Source organism: Syngnathus floridae, chromosome 15 (assembly GCF_059516105.1).
Source record: "Syngnathus floridae isolate MCC-2025c chromosome 15, RoL_Sflo_1.0, whole genome shotgun sequence".
Lineage (NCBI taxonomy): Eukaryota > Metazoa > Chordata > Actinopteri > Syngnathiformes > Syngnathidae > Syngnathus > Syngnathus floridae.
The window spans coordinates 7947582-7963651 of NC_142427.1; the positions used below are offsets into that span (position 1 = coordinate 7947582).

Here is a 16070-nt window from a genome sequence, read left to right on the forward strand (position 1 = left end):
AAGCACAAGTTCAATAAGTCAAATTGAGCTATGATGCCCACATCAGTCATTTTCTAATTGTAAACTTTGTTGTGTGGAAAAAGTCAATTGTAACATTATTGGGAAATTGGAAATACTCGCTGCGTAACTTCTGTCCGGTGTTTAATAGAATTAACGATAATAACATTGCCCTATATGTTAAATAAAAATAAACCCATACGAGTTTTTATTGGGCTTTGAGAAAGACAATAATGATCCCCTTGCTGTTGTGTCTATTATTTATTTGCCAATACACTCGTCGAATTTTATGGTTGCCCTCAAAAGATAATGCTGTATTCTTTGCTGGCGCTTTGGAATCTTATCCTGAAGCAATAACTCACAAATCATAAAAAGCGGATTGTTTACATTGTTTGCTGATGTCATTCCATCAATTTTTTTTTTCAACGTTTCAAATAGATGTCCTGTAAAATGCCAGCTTAAGAACCAGTTTCTCCTATGTGTGTGCCCGCCCCCCATTCAGTGCTGCAGGTGTATCTGCTTCTTTCGGAGAGATGCTATTACTAGTGGCCATGTATTTCCACAGCAACCAGCTCAGCTCCATTATTGAGTTGGTGTGTTCTACTTTGGGGATGAAGGTAAGATGATAGGTAGGATGAGGACAGTGATCAATACGTTAGTGTGTCTGACCGAATACCCCCCCCCCCCCCCCCCACTGCTGCAGTGGCACATGTAAAGACTAAAGCACTGATGAAACACTTTGAGCATACACATACTGTGTCTTTCAAGACATTCCGACGTCCCTTGCAGCAGTTTTGCCCCTTTTATAACTTATTAAGTGTACTATTTTCTCCCTCATGTGTGCTAAGTGGTTTTCCCGTCTCAGTGTATGTTCCACTAAGATGTGCAATGTAATTGGATTTAGAGTCTGTTTGTTTCCGCCCCCAGGGCAACCCTATCAATTCCCCATTGTGCCTGCCAAGAAGTGTTTTTTTTTTTTTTTTTATGAAATATGAAAAGAGGAAATTGAAAAATTGCAATACCTCCATCGATGCCTCCGGGTTGTTTTCACTCGTAGTAAAGCTGCCACGTTTCATCTTTTTCTTCCATAGATTGCCATCAAACCGAGCTCTCTGAGTAAGATGAAGACCATCTTCACGCAAGAGATCTTCACAGAACAGGTGCTTTTGTAATCTCATGAACATTTTAATACCTCATTTTTGCAGGCTCAAGTGATTAAGTATCATTTTTAAATTGTCTGTTACCGCATTTTCCGGACTACAAGGCGCACCTAAAAACCTAAAATTTTCTCAAAAGCCGACAGTGCACCTTATAGTCCGGTGCGCTTTATATATGGACCAAATTCCTAAATTTAAACTGGCCCAAAGCATTGTGTCATGAAATCAATCATAAGTGGCCCGCTGAAGTCTATGAATCATGAATCAAAAAGACTATGGCTCATTATTCTGTGATTATAAAGTAATTTGTTGCGTCTGAAGTTGAAATGAAATAGATAAGATGGAGAATGATTTGATTTGGATTTAAAATCTGACATGATGCATTAATGGTGCACCTTATAGTCCGGTGCGCCTTTATATAAGAACAAAGTTATAAAATGGGCCATTCATTGAATGTGCGCCTTATAGTCCGGAAAATACGGTCATTTGCATTGGCTGGGTCATTGACAGCATGTGTTTGGTGTGCAGGTGGTTACAGCCCATGCAGTAAGGGTTGCAGTGACCAACAATCTAAGTGCCAACATCACAGGGTTCCTCCCCATTCACTGCATCTACCAGCTTCTCCGAAGCCGAGCCTTCACTAAGCACAAAGTGTCCATCAAGGTAGACATCTTGCGGCAAATAATTGTGTCCAAGCTTTCATGTTGACTTCTTTGGCTTTTAAGGACTGGATCTACCGTCAGCTTTGTGAGACAAACACCCCCATCCACACTCAGCTAATACCCCTGGTTGACGTTTACATCAACTCAATCCTCACTCCGGCGTCAAAGGCCAACCCTGAGGCCACCAACCAACCAATCACAGAGCAAGAAATCCTCAGCATCTACCAGGGCTCTTCTGTCGTAAGTCATCCCGAGTACTTTACAAGAGCCCATTCGATTTTATGACCTTATTCAACAGAAAGGAAATACGGTAGCTAAATTTAAGGCACGAGTCGTCTCGTTCCTCTGTTCACATTATGATGACCAACTGAAGAGAAATTATAATGTCATTTTTTTTGTTTTCTTTCTCTTAGCAAGGGGACAGTAGTCGAGGAGGACGACAGCGCAACTCCATCACGACCCAACTCCTTATCCTTTACTACATCCTGTCTTACGAGGAGAATCTGTTGGCGAGCACCAAACAATTGGGTGTGTAAACTTTCAGCGGCACTCTTTGTCCTCTTCGTTTCTCTCTCCGGACATGCAGCCACTTATCCTTTCCAGTGTGTTGCCAGCTCCGTAGAAAATAAATGGTGGCCTGACAAACAGCCAAGTGAAATGACTCTGGGAGATAACTAGCGCAGCTTGAGGTTAGATCGTAACATTAGCAGTTCGTCGAGCAAGTATGCATTTCCTTTTCATGACAAGCTTGCCCTTCATTAGAGCAGATTTATGAGAGTTTATGCCCATCCCTTTAATTGGTCTGTTTACCTAAGTGCTCCCACAGCCTTCAAGGAAAGAGTAATGGAAGCCATCAGGAGCGCTACTGAAATTGTGTCAATAGAAAGTCACCTCTATTATGTGCACCAGCTCTTCATGAGACTAAAACGTAGTCGATGTTGTCTGTCGTACTTTAAATCCTTTTTCATCTTTTGACAGCCCTAATGCAGAAGAAGCCCAAGTCGTATTCAGCAGCACTGATGGATCAGATCCCCATAAAGTACTTAGTTACCCAAGCTCAGGGGTTGCAACAAGAGCTCGGGGGTGAGTCAGCACAAGATTTGATCACAATGACTCTGAATATTCTTTTTTATGATTGCATAGTAAAGCAGACGGGGTTTAAAATGTGCCTTTCTTGTTCCACGTTGCCAGGTCTGCACTCTGCCTTGTTGAGGTTGCTGGCCATCAACTACCCTCACCTGTGTCTTGTGGAAGACTGGGTGTGTGAAGAGGAGGTGACGGGCACTCTTCCCCTGCTGAGGAAAATGATGCTCCCCAGCAAGACGTGCAGATACACTCAGAGCCAGCTCCACCAGGGTGCGCACCCTCTCATAATTATTATTAACGTATTTGTCTGGTAGATGCTTTTATGCATTCAAGGAAACACAACTTCTTTTTTCTTCTCCCACCCAAGCCTTCCAGAAGTTGCCATCCAGTAGTCCGAGGTTGATGCGAATCTTGGAGCAGTTGACACTTCTCACCCCGGGAGACCTTATCCCTTATTCCGAGTCCCTGACTGCCAGTATGGCTCTTCTGCTGGAACCCGCCGTTCCTCGCCGCACCCTGCAGACGCTCAACAAGCTCTGGATGGGGCTCAACACCGTGATGCCCCGCAGGTACACTATGTGAAATGAATACAATTGTCAAGGCTGCACTATTATGTTGGAGAGAAAATACTGGGATGACCCCATGAATTCCAAATATAACGCTGCGGGAGATTTTGAAAGTGGAGCAGAGTGTCTCTGCATTTGCTAATGATGTCATTCTTTTTGTCTTTTACCATAAGCTTGCTTTGTCATAGTTTGAATTATACTCGTGATTTTTTTATTAGGGGGGTGAAAAAAAAATCTGGATTTTGGGCCCATGGTATGGTTAGAACTGTCTCTTGTTTCAGTGAAAGGTTATCACCTCCTCTTGAGTCAGTGGCATTTCTTTTAAAGCAGCGTTAAGTTGCCATGAGACACAATAAGTGGATTAAAGGAAGACCTGCGGAACAAGAGTTGTTTCACCTTTGACCTGGAGCCGCTTGCTCATAGATGATTGTGAGAATAGATCAGAGGTACACAGCAAAGCGAGTCTTGTCGGCCCTCACCTAAAGCTCTCGACAGTAGAGGGTCACTCTCCACGACCTCTGGCCTGACAGGAGAACTGAGCAGACATCCTATTGATCCAAATGGGTCTCTACAGGAAAACTGAGGTAGATTTTCTGAAAGGAGGAAGTAACGGATTGTTGCCAATGACAGCTTTTATTAATTCAGGAGGAAAACACAGCAATGTCTGACTTTGTGTTTGTCGCTTGTACACCCTCAGGAGTCTGGAGCTCACCGTTTATGGATTATTCTATTAAACCCCAGTGAAGCAACCGTTTTGTCACTTCATACTGTTCTATTTCTTAAAAGAGAGTGTTTATAGAATCGATAAATGTTACACACTGTCAAATAAAATGTATTCCAAACAGCAGTGGGATATTGCTCCCTGTGTTTCAGGTTGTGGGTGATGACGGTGAATGCTCTCCAACCTTCGGCGAAGCTGCTCAGGCAGCAGACGTACACTCAGAACGACCTCATGGTGGATCCCCTCATTGTTCTACGCTGCGATCACAGAGTGTACAGGTACGAGACAAATTAGACCCGAATTATCCACCCTCATTAACTTTTTGAATGGCAGCCATTTTCCAAAAAAAAGTGCCAGACAATTTAGCGCATTCTAACTTCTGCTCTTTTTAGATGTCCTCCGTTAATGGACATCGTCCTTCACATGCTGAACGGCTATCTGCTAGCATCCAAAGCCTACCTGCACAGCCATTTAAAAGAGACGGCAGATTTTGATAGACAGAGCCAGACGGTCTCCAACCTGGGTGTGCCTGGACAGCCAGATACGCCTGAGGTCACCAGGGAGGAGCTCAAGAATGCCCTTTTAGCTGCTCAGGTATTTCTTATATCATCAAGACTAATTCTATTCTCAGTAGGTTTGGTTGTGATTTCCTGATCGTTCTTTGTTAAATCCAGGATAGTGCAGCTGTCCAGATTCTCCTGGAGGTGTGTTTGCCAACCTCCGAGGAGCAGCAGCTGGGATGCAGCACGGGGAGCCTTCTGAGGGCCATCGGTGGCCCCGTGCCAGCAAAAGCCGAACAAAAAAGCCTGCTGCTCAGAGCCAAGGAGGCTGTGAGAGATGCTGAGCCAGAGGGAGGCCTGCTCAGTGATTTGAGGGAGGTGCAGTGTCTTATCTGTTGTCTGCTGCATCAGATGTTCATCGCTGACCCCAATATTGCCAAACTCGTCCACTTTCAGGTAAGTCCATGCACAAGACATCAGTCATGTGTTGTTTTATTTTTGGGGGGTAAAACATTCCCAAAAACTATTGATATTTTCAGTAATATCCAGAATATGACAATACCTAAAACTATTGTCATATTCTGGATATTATTACAAATATCATCTCTAATTTTGCACTTCTATGGACCCCTTCATGTGATGTCATGTTTTAGCTGGAGGCCAAAGAAGGGAAGCCACAGCTAATTTTATGTACACAAATGTCATCTTGTTGAGGTTTTGGTTGCCAAAACTATAAAAGCAAAAACAACTGCCTCTGTCAGTCATAAAATGTTGAAATTGATATCGGGATATAATAATATATTTAGGTGCTGCCTTCGTTACGGCCGTTTGCTCTTCTGCATAGGGCACGATTTTCTTTTTGTGTCCTCTTTGGTTCAACCCGGTGTTTACGTAGCCTTCTCTGACGCACAACAACACAACAAACGGCTACGGTGTTAGAGAGGAAGAGCGAGTTCAAAAAAAAAAACAATGGCTCTGTAATTTGGAGCTATTTTGGATTTCAAATTGTGGACGAAGATCAACAATTTTTTTGCAAAACATGCCACAAGCAAGTTTCTTCAAAAGGCCGAAGCACTTCCAACTTCTTCCACTATCTGCTGCAGAAGCACTGCATGGTGTTTATGGCCAACTTTGGCTCCCTCAGTATTGCCTGAGTAAGTAGGCATATTTGTTTGCACATTTTTTTTTTATTTAAAGCACATGTCACCCATTTAAATGTTATTTATTTTATTTTCACATGCTGCCTAAATGTGAATCTTTATAGCTCACATGTTTTTGTTCTTTCCATTCATAATTATATCTGTTTTCATTTCATACAGCTGTAGCAACACACAAGTTATTATATTTTAATATTTATTCTCACGGAGAGTGCCTTTCACATTTGCCACATCAACATTCGGTTGAAATATGCTAACCTGCATTTTCGAGCGAGCGCATAGAATGTTTTTGCCTCCAGCTAAGCTGCACCCTATAAATGATGTCACATTGTTTAGAAACTATGAAGGGCCTATTAGATGCCACATGAGCAATATATATTTTACATATGTGGTCTCTTCCAGGGCTATCCTCAACCTCTGCTGCCTCTAACAGTGTCAGGCATCCCTTCCATGCATATCTGTCTGGACTTCATCCCAGAACTTTTGGCCCAGCCCCAACTGGAAAAGCAGGTGAGACATCCCATGGGGCCTTGGCCTGGCTTATGCCATCTGTTTGCATATTACATGAATACTTCAGAAAACATATCAAATATGTGTCTTATCAGTTGTGAATGTTATCTTCTCACAGATCTTTGCAATCCAGTTGCTATCATATCTGTGTATCCAATATGCACTGCCCAAATCGCTCAGTGTGGCGAGATTGGCCGTCAGCGTCATGGGCACGCTTCTTACAGGTCAGAAAACAATTTTTCTTCCCCATGTCACACACATAAATTACATTTTGCCCACATAAGGCTGTCCTGAAATCATTCTGTGCAATTTGCTGCCACCATCTGGTCATTGTCACGTAGTGCAACATTACAGGTCTATAACGGTTTGTGTTTTCTTCTCATCAGTGCTGACCCGCGCCAAGCGCTTTGCCTTCTTCATGCCCACTCTGCCGTGCCTAGTGGCCTTCTGTCAGGCCTTTCCGCCACTCTATGAAGATGTGACCGCCCTGCTTGTACAAGTAGGGCAAGTTTGTGCCTCTGATGTGGCCACCAAAGCCAGGGACATCGACCCTCTCATCGCTCGTAAGTACACATGAATGCCGAGCTGTCAAAATTCCAGAAATATATTTAGCAGACACACATTTTCCTTGATAGATGACTATTTCTATTTCATCCTTAGGTTTGCAGTATCTAAAAGAGAAGCCTCGGGATGTGTCAGTAGAAGGAGCCAGCAAACTGGCTTTACCCCAAAGAACAGCAGAGGAACTCGGAGGAGCCGACCCGGATGTTCAGATCTGTTACTGTGTCGAAGCGACATTCATGGACATTATCGGCTCCACCCTTCACGGGCTATAAATCAGACGGACAATCTTGTTTAATCTGATGGCTCAGGTGATCATTCTCGACGTGTGAGGAAGCGCTTCACGTACAACCAACAATAATCGACATGAGAATGAGGTGACGTAAAAAAAAAGCGCTTTGATTACCATGAAGGTATCGAAGGGCTATACACGTAAGTAAAGATTGTTAGAATTGATCAATGCTCCATCTTGAGGGGCACCATCGGTCTTTATTTTTACATTCTGTAAATTAATAATGAGTTGTACAACAGGTTAAATTATGTAGAAAGTGACACACTGAAATGCTAAGGGCCAATTTTGATGACTGCTTTTTTTAACGCATGTAAATGTGTTTTAGTACTGTGTCATAATGTATTTGTTTGTAATAAAACAAAGAAATGCGCAATTATTTTCTTAATGTGGTTGCTTGCTAAATTATTGCGTCCTCCTAGCTATATCCAGGTAATTCACCAGAGGGCAATCTTGCCTTAGAAAATATAACAGTTCCTCTCTGTTTAACTTAACTAAATCACTAAAAAACACTATTTAGAAATAAATATCAACATCTACAGAAAGGTGAAAATATCCCAAATGTTTAAGCTAATAATTAAGGGTTTGTTTTACAGCCAATTTAAATCTGCACTGCATAAAATAGTTGATTAAATTAGTGAGTGATGAAGTAGAACAAAAACCCTCAAAAGGGATTTAAAGGATTTATTTTTTGATGAATGTGTTACCAGTATATGGTTTGTGAATTATTGCCGCACAGTTTTTAATCATGTTACTTTGCTTTTGGCTGTGTGGATGAATTTCTGTTCAGCAGCAGTTTGTCATGTTGCCACACTTTTCTTGATGCAGTGAGAGATGCTCGAGGCGAGCGAGGGTGAAATCACAGCGCAAGCTCACTTTGCTTTTAAGCACTCAAATGACAACCTCCGCTTCCTTCACTCAAGTCCAAATAAAACTTATTAAGCTCTCCTCGGGCTGTGTGTGACGGCCAGGGCCGTAGCCGCGGCGACATTCTAGCCGAGTAACGATAGTTTCAAATTTTATTTCCCTTTAGACATAAACACTGCAAAGTCAAACATCATCCAAATTGGAACCTAATTAAAGTTGATCGAACCTAGATTTGAAATAAATCCTGTTTGTGATTGCTTGAAGGTCAACAGGATCGTTCATTGTGAATTCTCTCAAGATGCGATTTGTTGCAATGGAGGGCAGAGTGTCTTTTTAATCTCTTTGCCTTTATTTGCAGTGTAGCCAAGAATGTGTAAACAGCAATCTTGTGGAACACTCTTTCACAACAATGCCCTTGCCTCTTAAGATATCTCCCACAAGACTGCTGTTGGCAAGCACTTAAATCGGATCCTCAATGCACTTAGCTTGGCCTAGCTCATGTCTTAGAACCCCCCCCTCCCCCTCCCCATGGCTTTTTATTTATATATATTTTTTAAACCCACATCGCTTGTACTGTATACCAAACTTGTGCTACGAATAGACGACAAGCCCTAAAGAGGCAGAAAATTTGTCTTGGTCTCTGGGTAGCGTCATCAAGGTTCGGAGAGTGTGTTCTCCCCGCTGGCTATTAAATGCATTGATGCAGAGATTAAGCTTTCTGAGTGTTTGACTTTTTGTTTATTTAGAAAGTTTCAAGAAAGGTCACTTGTGGGTTTTCTTGGACAGAACTATATAAATATTCAATTTTTTTCCAGTGTTGCATTTTAATTTTAGTTTTAAACTGTAGTGACTACTGTAGTGACTACAAGATGTTAAGCATGGCTGAATGAATATGCTCATATGTCAAGTGCACATAAAATATGATGGAGCCAAGAAGCTCTTGGCTTTGAGGCAGAAATATTGTCATTTTCAAATTTGTTATTCTCATTGTGAATAAAGAATAATTGTCAACCCCAAAATAGCAAACATAAGATTTACCCCATGCTATTTTTCTCACATCTTCCCATCATTCCTTCTGCTGGAAAAAGCGGAGGGAATTGATTAAACGGAGTGGGAAGGAGCCATTTCACAGCCATTGTTGCATTTTTCAACATGTGTTAGGAAGAACAAAAGGACACGATTAAAGCTTTCCCAACACCCTGTAAAACTTTTCATTCTCCCCCAGGGTATGCAGAAAACGTCAAGATGATGGCGTGAGGAAATTAATTGGCAGCTTGTCAGTGTTGTTTTTTTCACTTTTTTTTTTTCTTGTAAAAAGAAGCTTAATTACTGCAGATGAAGAAATCTGCAAAGTGAAGTGATTCATGCGTTGGATTCTTCCCCGCAGACCATCCTCTACTCTGAGGGGGTTTTAGGCATGCTGCCAATTAACCAAAGAGTAAAAGAAGCAAATGTTTCAGCAGGTAAAATGGCCCACTTTTGAATTGCCTGGCAGGGAATACAAGAGTTGCTATCAAGTGGTTGGCCTTGGAAGATGAAACGAAACAAAACGAACTGAAATTTGCAATTAGGTTGTATGGTGGATATACAAGTCTCCAACGGTGCTTGGAAGTCGTGAATTACAAATACTTTGTACCGTATTTTCCGGACTATAAGGCGCACCTAAAAACCTAAAATTTTCTCAAAAGCCGACAGTGCGCCTTATAGTCCGGTGCGCTTTATTATATGAACCAAATTCCTAAATTTAAACTAGCCCGAAGCATTGTGTCATGAAATCAATCATAAGTGGCCCGCTGAAGACTATGAATCATGAATCAAAAAGATTATGGATCATTATTTTGTGATTATAAAGTAATTAGTTGCGTCTGAAGTTGAAATAAAAAAGATAAACTGGAGAATGATTTAATTTGGATTAAAAATCTGACATGATGCATTAATGGTGCGCCTTATAGTCCGGTGCGCCATATATAAGGACAAAGTTTTAAAATGGGCCAATCATTGAAGGTGCGCCTTATAGTCCGGAAAATACGGTACTTTTTTTAGGATTTACAGAAGTTGCCCAGTGACCCTCTCACAAATGTCAGTCAGGTTTCTGTAAATAACACAGCACAATAACTGTCACTCTTAAACGACATCATAGGGCACTTGACGGCCAAAAATAATGTTACACTCTTTTTATAGACTCGTCAAATTCTTTTATTTGGCACACTCGACCATGCCGTCTTGGAAGAGTATTTTATTTCCTTCCACTTTTCTCAACAACTACAAACAGAGAGCCCTGAAGAATTTCTTTAAAAGCAACATATGCTTTTTGTACCCGAAATATATTAGTCATAAAGCAAAGGAGATAAGGGATGGTCCAATTGAAGTTTAGCAATAACATCTCAAATGCCTCATATTCTTTCTCTAGCTGCAAGTCTGCAAAAGTTTGTGAATAAAGAGCAAGTTTGATGTGAGAACATTAAATAGAAATAAGAAGTTATCTCGGGAACCTGCTCGCTTCGTGCAATCCTGTGAAGACCAAAGTCGGTCTTTTAAAAAACGTCTATAATTGATTCCACCCAGAGGTAACCTTAGGCAATCACCTATCTTCGCAAAAAAAAAAAAAAAAATTCTCCAGTGTCTGTCTCTTTCATCTTCACATGTGAATAAAGTATGGCGACACTAAATAATCCAAGTTTCTGTTTGATGGAACAATTTGGGGCTTTTAGTTCTTAAATCCGGTGACAGTATTTGAATTGATCATGCAGTCCCATGGCTCAAAGACCGTCCTTGAAATAAATTTGGCTGTTGTGCAGCACGGCGTGGCAGACAAACAGATGGCTCCCGAAGCTGCAGTCCTATCCATATTAATGCCGTGGTTACAATCAAGAGATCTTGTCATTAACATTGGGATTCAAGAAGCAATTATAGCTTGTGATCATCCTTCTCACTTGCTTATTGTGTGTATGTGTATTGGTTTGTCATTGCCATTGGGCCTTGAGCGATATCTGCGGCATTTGGCAGCTTATCATGAGTGACTGACACTTAATGAGCTAAAACGGCTTCCGCATTACAATGTAGATGTGTATGAAGATGCTGTTTGGACCATTAGGCGCTCATTGTTGGTTCGATACTAAAAATATATTGAAATATTGTGATTGATGCCATGCGTCATCTTTGAGTGGATTTTATGGATTGAATTTAAAAATTAATCTCATTCCCTATTGCAGGGGTGTCAAACTAATTTTTTTGTGGGCTGCATTGTAGTCTTCTCTCGGAGGGCCTTTATGACCGTCAACCTAAATAAATGTATGAGCACCTTATTATATACAGTAAAAGCTACAAAACAAGCTGATAAATAACTTGTTTTCAAATCAGACGAGTAAAAACTGGACAAATATTTAAAAGGCAAAAAGATATTACAACTGAAGATAATTTGCAATTCTAGGAATGACACACGAATTTGATGCAAAATTTGTTTTCGTGGGCCACATAAAATGATGTGGCGGGCCGTATCTGGCCCCCGGGCCTTTAGTTTGACACCTGTGCCCTATTGCTTCAAAATTGAGAATTGTCTGTCTTTTTTTTAAGTCTACTATTCAAAGAGACATACAGAAGACAGTCAAGTTAATATAAGAGCACCATGTCTCATGCAATATCGTCTTCCTTAATGAAATGAAACACGGCTAGTAGCGGTTCTAAGAATTTGATCTGTCTTCCGCCGCTTTGTTTTGACTTTGCCTGTTCACAGTGCGGAAGCTGTGAAATGTAATCTTATTCGCTTCTGCTCAGAAAGTAAACACTCAACAGAGTGGTGTAAAAATTCAACACTTGCCACTGAATAATCACATCGCTTTATAATAAATTGCCTTAAAGCACCTCAATACAGCTTTCGGCTAATGTCTGACTGATGATTTGCCACATTACCGAATGACTGAGCTAATTTTTTGTGAGGGTACCCAGAGGAAATAATCCCCACGCCAAAATGCTCCATCTGGGGATTTTTTTTTTTTGAAATTGAGACGCAAGTAAGGCTCGAAGAAAAATACGCCATCTGTTAACACGGCAAGGCGGTTTGAGCACATGTTTAAGTGATGTCGAGCTAGTGTAGCCAGCACCTTGGGGCTCATCTCCTTCGCCTGCCGTGCAGGTTCTTTGTTGCATCTCCAGTGTTGTGACAGCGTTGCCCTATTTTTCCCCTGTGGGAAAACAATTCTGCAGTTAGTCCGGGACTTTATAGATCTACCGTGCTGGCCTTTGCAATGGCATATACTGAAGTGTAATGTGTCACCCTCAGGAGTCTTCATTAGCATTAGTTCATCGACGGGGAGGTCATCGCTTTAACTGACAAGATCTACTAACGTCTGCAGTTTAGTAAACACAAAAGATCACTAGTAACAAACTGTTGTAACACTGCAGCTCTGCTTACCTTTTGGTTTTAAAATCAGACCATTGGTTGAAATGGTGGACAGATCTTAAGCCTGCCAAGCTGCTTTGGGGGATGTTTATTATTCTGGGCATAATTTCAATAAATTTACTTACAGGCATGTTTTCTCCAGTATGAATTCACTTGCTATGTCATAAAATGTTCTTTCAGTATATATGAAACAAGAGGAAATGGGAATACAGTAATCCCTTGTTTATCGCGGATAATTGGTTCCAAAATCCACCCGCGATAAGTGAAATCCGCAAAGTACAAGTACCGGGCAGGCTAACGAGTTAGCGGAAAGATGCTTATTCGTGATCGTGCTCACAAAACGGAATGTAAACGAACATTTGGAGCAATACCACATTGTCCGAAAGGTTACACACGTTTCCTCAATTTGGAAGTTATATTTTGACTTTTAAATGTTTTTTAATTTGGAAAAAAAAATCTGCGACGTAGTGAAGCCGCGAAGTAGCAAGGGATCACCGTATCTCAAATCCCGTAGCCTAAATGGCCAGAAAATAAACAGACTTGAGAGGTCGGGCCGCTCTGATCTGCTCCGAACCGTGGAACAATCTAGCATTGCTGCTCCCACCATTGCCATTACTGACACTATTGATTATGGCCCTGGGAGTGATGATAGTATTCAGCTTTTACCCTCCGGCGGAAGCCACAATCACGCCGCAGTGTTGCCCAAATGATAGACTGTCTCGGAAATGAAAGAGGAGGTGAGGGCTGGAGAGGGAGAGATAAGGGTGATTGAGAGAGATAGGAGAGGGGCCAGGGGGACGGGAGGCGGAATTGGAGGGCCGACATTAATATGGCTTGCTGAGTTTTTCATAGAAGCGCCGGAATGTAATGTGCCGTGTGTTAAAACACAAGGGCGTAGTGTCAGAGATGTGGCGACGGCAGCGAGGCCTCTCCGGGAACATGAAAATGTAATAATTGCCTCTTTGCCTGCGTATATTGCAAACAAGGGAGTCTGACATTTTCAAACGGTCCTGATCGTCGCAACACTCAGGTCACCCCGGCAGCCGGGGTTCTTATTTTATCAGTCGCTTTTAAACGAGTCAAGGGAGCGTTGACCTGAGCATATGGAGGAAATAAAAAAAAATCATATGGAGTGGCGGGATAAACAGGAGTGGCAGATTTTCATCATCGTTGCATGCCAGGTGGTTCCTTGATTTAATTAGCGCAGAGGAGCTTCAATTAGCTGCAATAAAAAAAAAAATGGAAGATGTGCTTCATCACATCGGCTTGACGGACACATTGACAATCATCATCTCCTCCGGGGACGCCAGGCACTCAATCACATTCTGCCTTGAGCGGTTAAATGTACTAATAGGATTATAATTTTCCATTTATTTATTTAAGCATCCATTTCATTTTTTTTTTTTTTTAAATCTTCTGTTTGGCTCCCACTGGCTTTGGTTTCACGCCGTACTTTTTACCGCCTATAAACCGCGTTCCTCAATAGTTTCGTGTTCGACACGTCAAAGCTTTGTTTGAATGAAGAAAATATGATCCAGTCAGTGGTATTTGATCTTCAGCAGAGGGCACTCAAGGCACTTAACATTCCTCAGTCTTTTCACAACTGAATGCCTAACCTAGACTCCCATTTACTTGGGCTGAAAAAGGCCTTTAGTGTTTAAAAGACCATCTCAAACGTCTTCGGTTTAATCAACGAGAGTATTCAGTGACGGACAGATTTTACCGCAAAGATGAGCTACTTTTCCTTTCGTGTGGAATTTTCCGTTTTATTAATTCACCCAAGGATATTACAATTTTACATCTACAGGGAAACAGAGTTAGTGAGTCCTGTATTTCATTCTAATTGCATATCAGGTATCTGAGTTACAGTATAGGTGCCACCAGGCCCTTTAAAGTTGGAGATGAAAGGAAGACCTTGGTTGAGATGTCCAGTTGAAACAGCTGTGCTTCTTTGCTGCAGCTGTGTAAAGGCCGACTGCACCTCAAACGTTCAACCTGGATTGAAAGAGACCCTGACCCCTATTGCTCCTCTATATGTGCATTTTTTCCCCCTCACATCTGCTGCACTGAACTGAGTTAGTAAGGATTCCCTCATGTTCATCTTTACATATGCAGAGCCTCATTATTTTGAGATACACACACACCTCACACCTAAGCTAAAGAAAGAAAAACAAAGTGACGACAGAAGTGGATAAAATCATGTTGCTTTGTTTTGATTGGCTGACGTAAGGCACACAATATTTGCTACAAAAAAGTACCGTATTTCCGCACTATAAGGCGCACCTAAAAACCTCCAATTTTCTCAAAAGTCGACAGTGCGCCTTATAATCAGGTGCGCCTTATATATGGACCAATATTGAGCCACTACTGCAGTCGTGTCCAAAGTCCGGCCCATGGGCCAAATTTATATATATATCTTATATATGGACAAAGTTTTAAAATGGGCCATTCATCGAAGGCGCGCCTTATAATCTGGTGCGCCTTATATATGGACAAAGTTTTCAAATGGGCCATTCATTGAAGGTGCGCCTTATAATCCGGTGCCTTATAGTGCGGAAAATACGGTAATTATCTCTTAGACAAATTATATACTTATAGTCTTTGGACAGCAAAAAAAATACCAGATAAAAAACTAGTTAAAGACTTAATTGTAAACGAACCTTTCAATAATGATGCCCAAATTGGTAGTGACCCTGTGAGATTTTCCTCACCATTTATTATTATCATTTTTAATGAATGCGGTCCCACTGTAGTTGAACACACCGAGGCAGATAGAAATAATCACATTGATCGCCATAACCGTTTCTCCTTGATAGTAAAGCCCCGGTTTTGTTTTGACCAGGAGGAGTGGAATAGCTTCTCCATCAAACACACCAGTCGCTCTCTAAACACAAACAATTAGGATGACGGATGACTCGCATCGTGCAAAGCACCCCACGGGAGACATGAACATACAAGTTGAATAACAACACAAACAAAGAACAACATCAGAGAGCAAAGTGGAATATATTTCATCCTGGGAATTTACACGCTTTGATTCTCCCAAAGTCCCCCGCTTGGATGATTGTTCTTTATCATGCTTGACACGTTGTACTATTTGAAAAGATTTGCAAGGCTGGTTTTGATGCATAATGGATGGAGGCTGACTCTGCGCTTGTGCAAGTGAGGATGGAATAGTGCCAAGGCATATTGTTAGTGTCGGGTCCTGCTTATTGAGTCCAAGCACCCTTGGGATTATTGTCACAGCTCAGGATAGATTCAACCGAGTCACGATACGACTTAGTGTACACTTCAAGCCTGTAAACGATAATTTGACTTGATTTATTGGATATGTATAGGCAGGCGCCAGTCCTACGTAAATATACATCATCATCCATAATTGAGTTTATTTTACATTCGTCACATTTTTTTTTTATCTAGAAAGTGTCCTCCAAGCTTACCTGCTATTTTTTTCTTTTCATTCATCTGTCATGCTCACTTTCATCTTTTATCACCAACATCGGTGTCTTGTCGAAAATACTTTTGAGCCTTGGCTCTCTTTTAAAATGTTCAGTGATGGCCAGAATTGATTTCCAATTTCCTCTACAATGACTGGATC

General features: G+C 41.4%; 1 protein-coding gene across 2 annotated transcripts in view; it reads left to right on the forward strand.

The window, feature by feature from the left end:
• ints2 (integrator complex subunit 2) overlaps positions 1-16070 on the forward strand; it is a 61628-nt gene that overhangs the window by 3693 nt on the left and 41865 nt on the right. Inside the window, exons 11-25 of one of the 2 annotated variants that reach the window (XM_088397885.1) lie at positions 500-614; positions 1089-1157; positions 1683-1817; positions 1880-2056; positions 2230-2344; positions 2795-2899; positions 3008-3172; positions 3270-3471; positions 4342-4467; positions 4582-4783; positions 4864-5145; positions 6249-6356; positions 6475-6580; positions 6743-6919; positions 7017-7582. In XM_088397885.1, the coding sequence (XP_088254011.1) occupies positions 500-614; positions 1089-1157; positions 1683-1817; positions 1880-2056; positions 2230-2344; positions 2795-2899; positions 3008-3172; positions 3270-3471; positions 4342-4467; positions 4582-4783; positions 4864-5145; positions 6249-6356; positions 6475-6580; positions 6743-6919; positions 7017-7192 (2260 nt within the window). In that variant the 3' untranslated portion in view covers positions 7193-7582. Of the gene's footprint in view, positions 1-499; positions 615-1088; positions 1158-1682; positions 1818-1879; positions 2057-2229; positions 2345-2794; positions 2900-3007; positions 3173-3269; positions 3472-4341; positions 4468-4581; positions 4784-4863; positions 5146-6248; positions 6357-6474; positions 6581-6742; positions 6920-7016; positions 7583-16070 lie in introns of those variants that run through there. The other variant, XM_088397886.1, reaches the window with a different exon arrangement.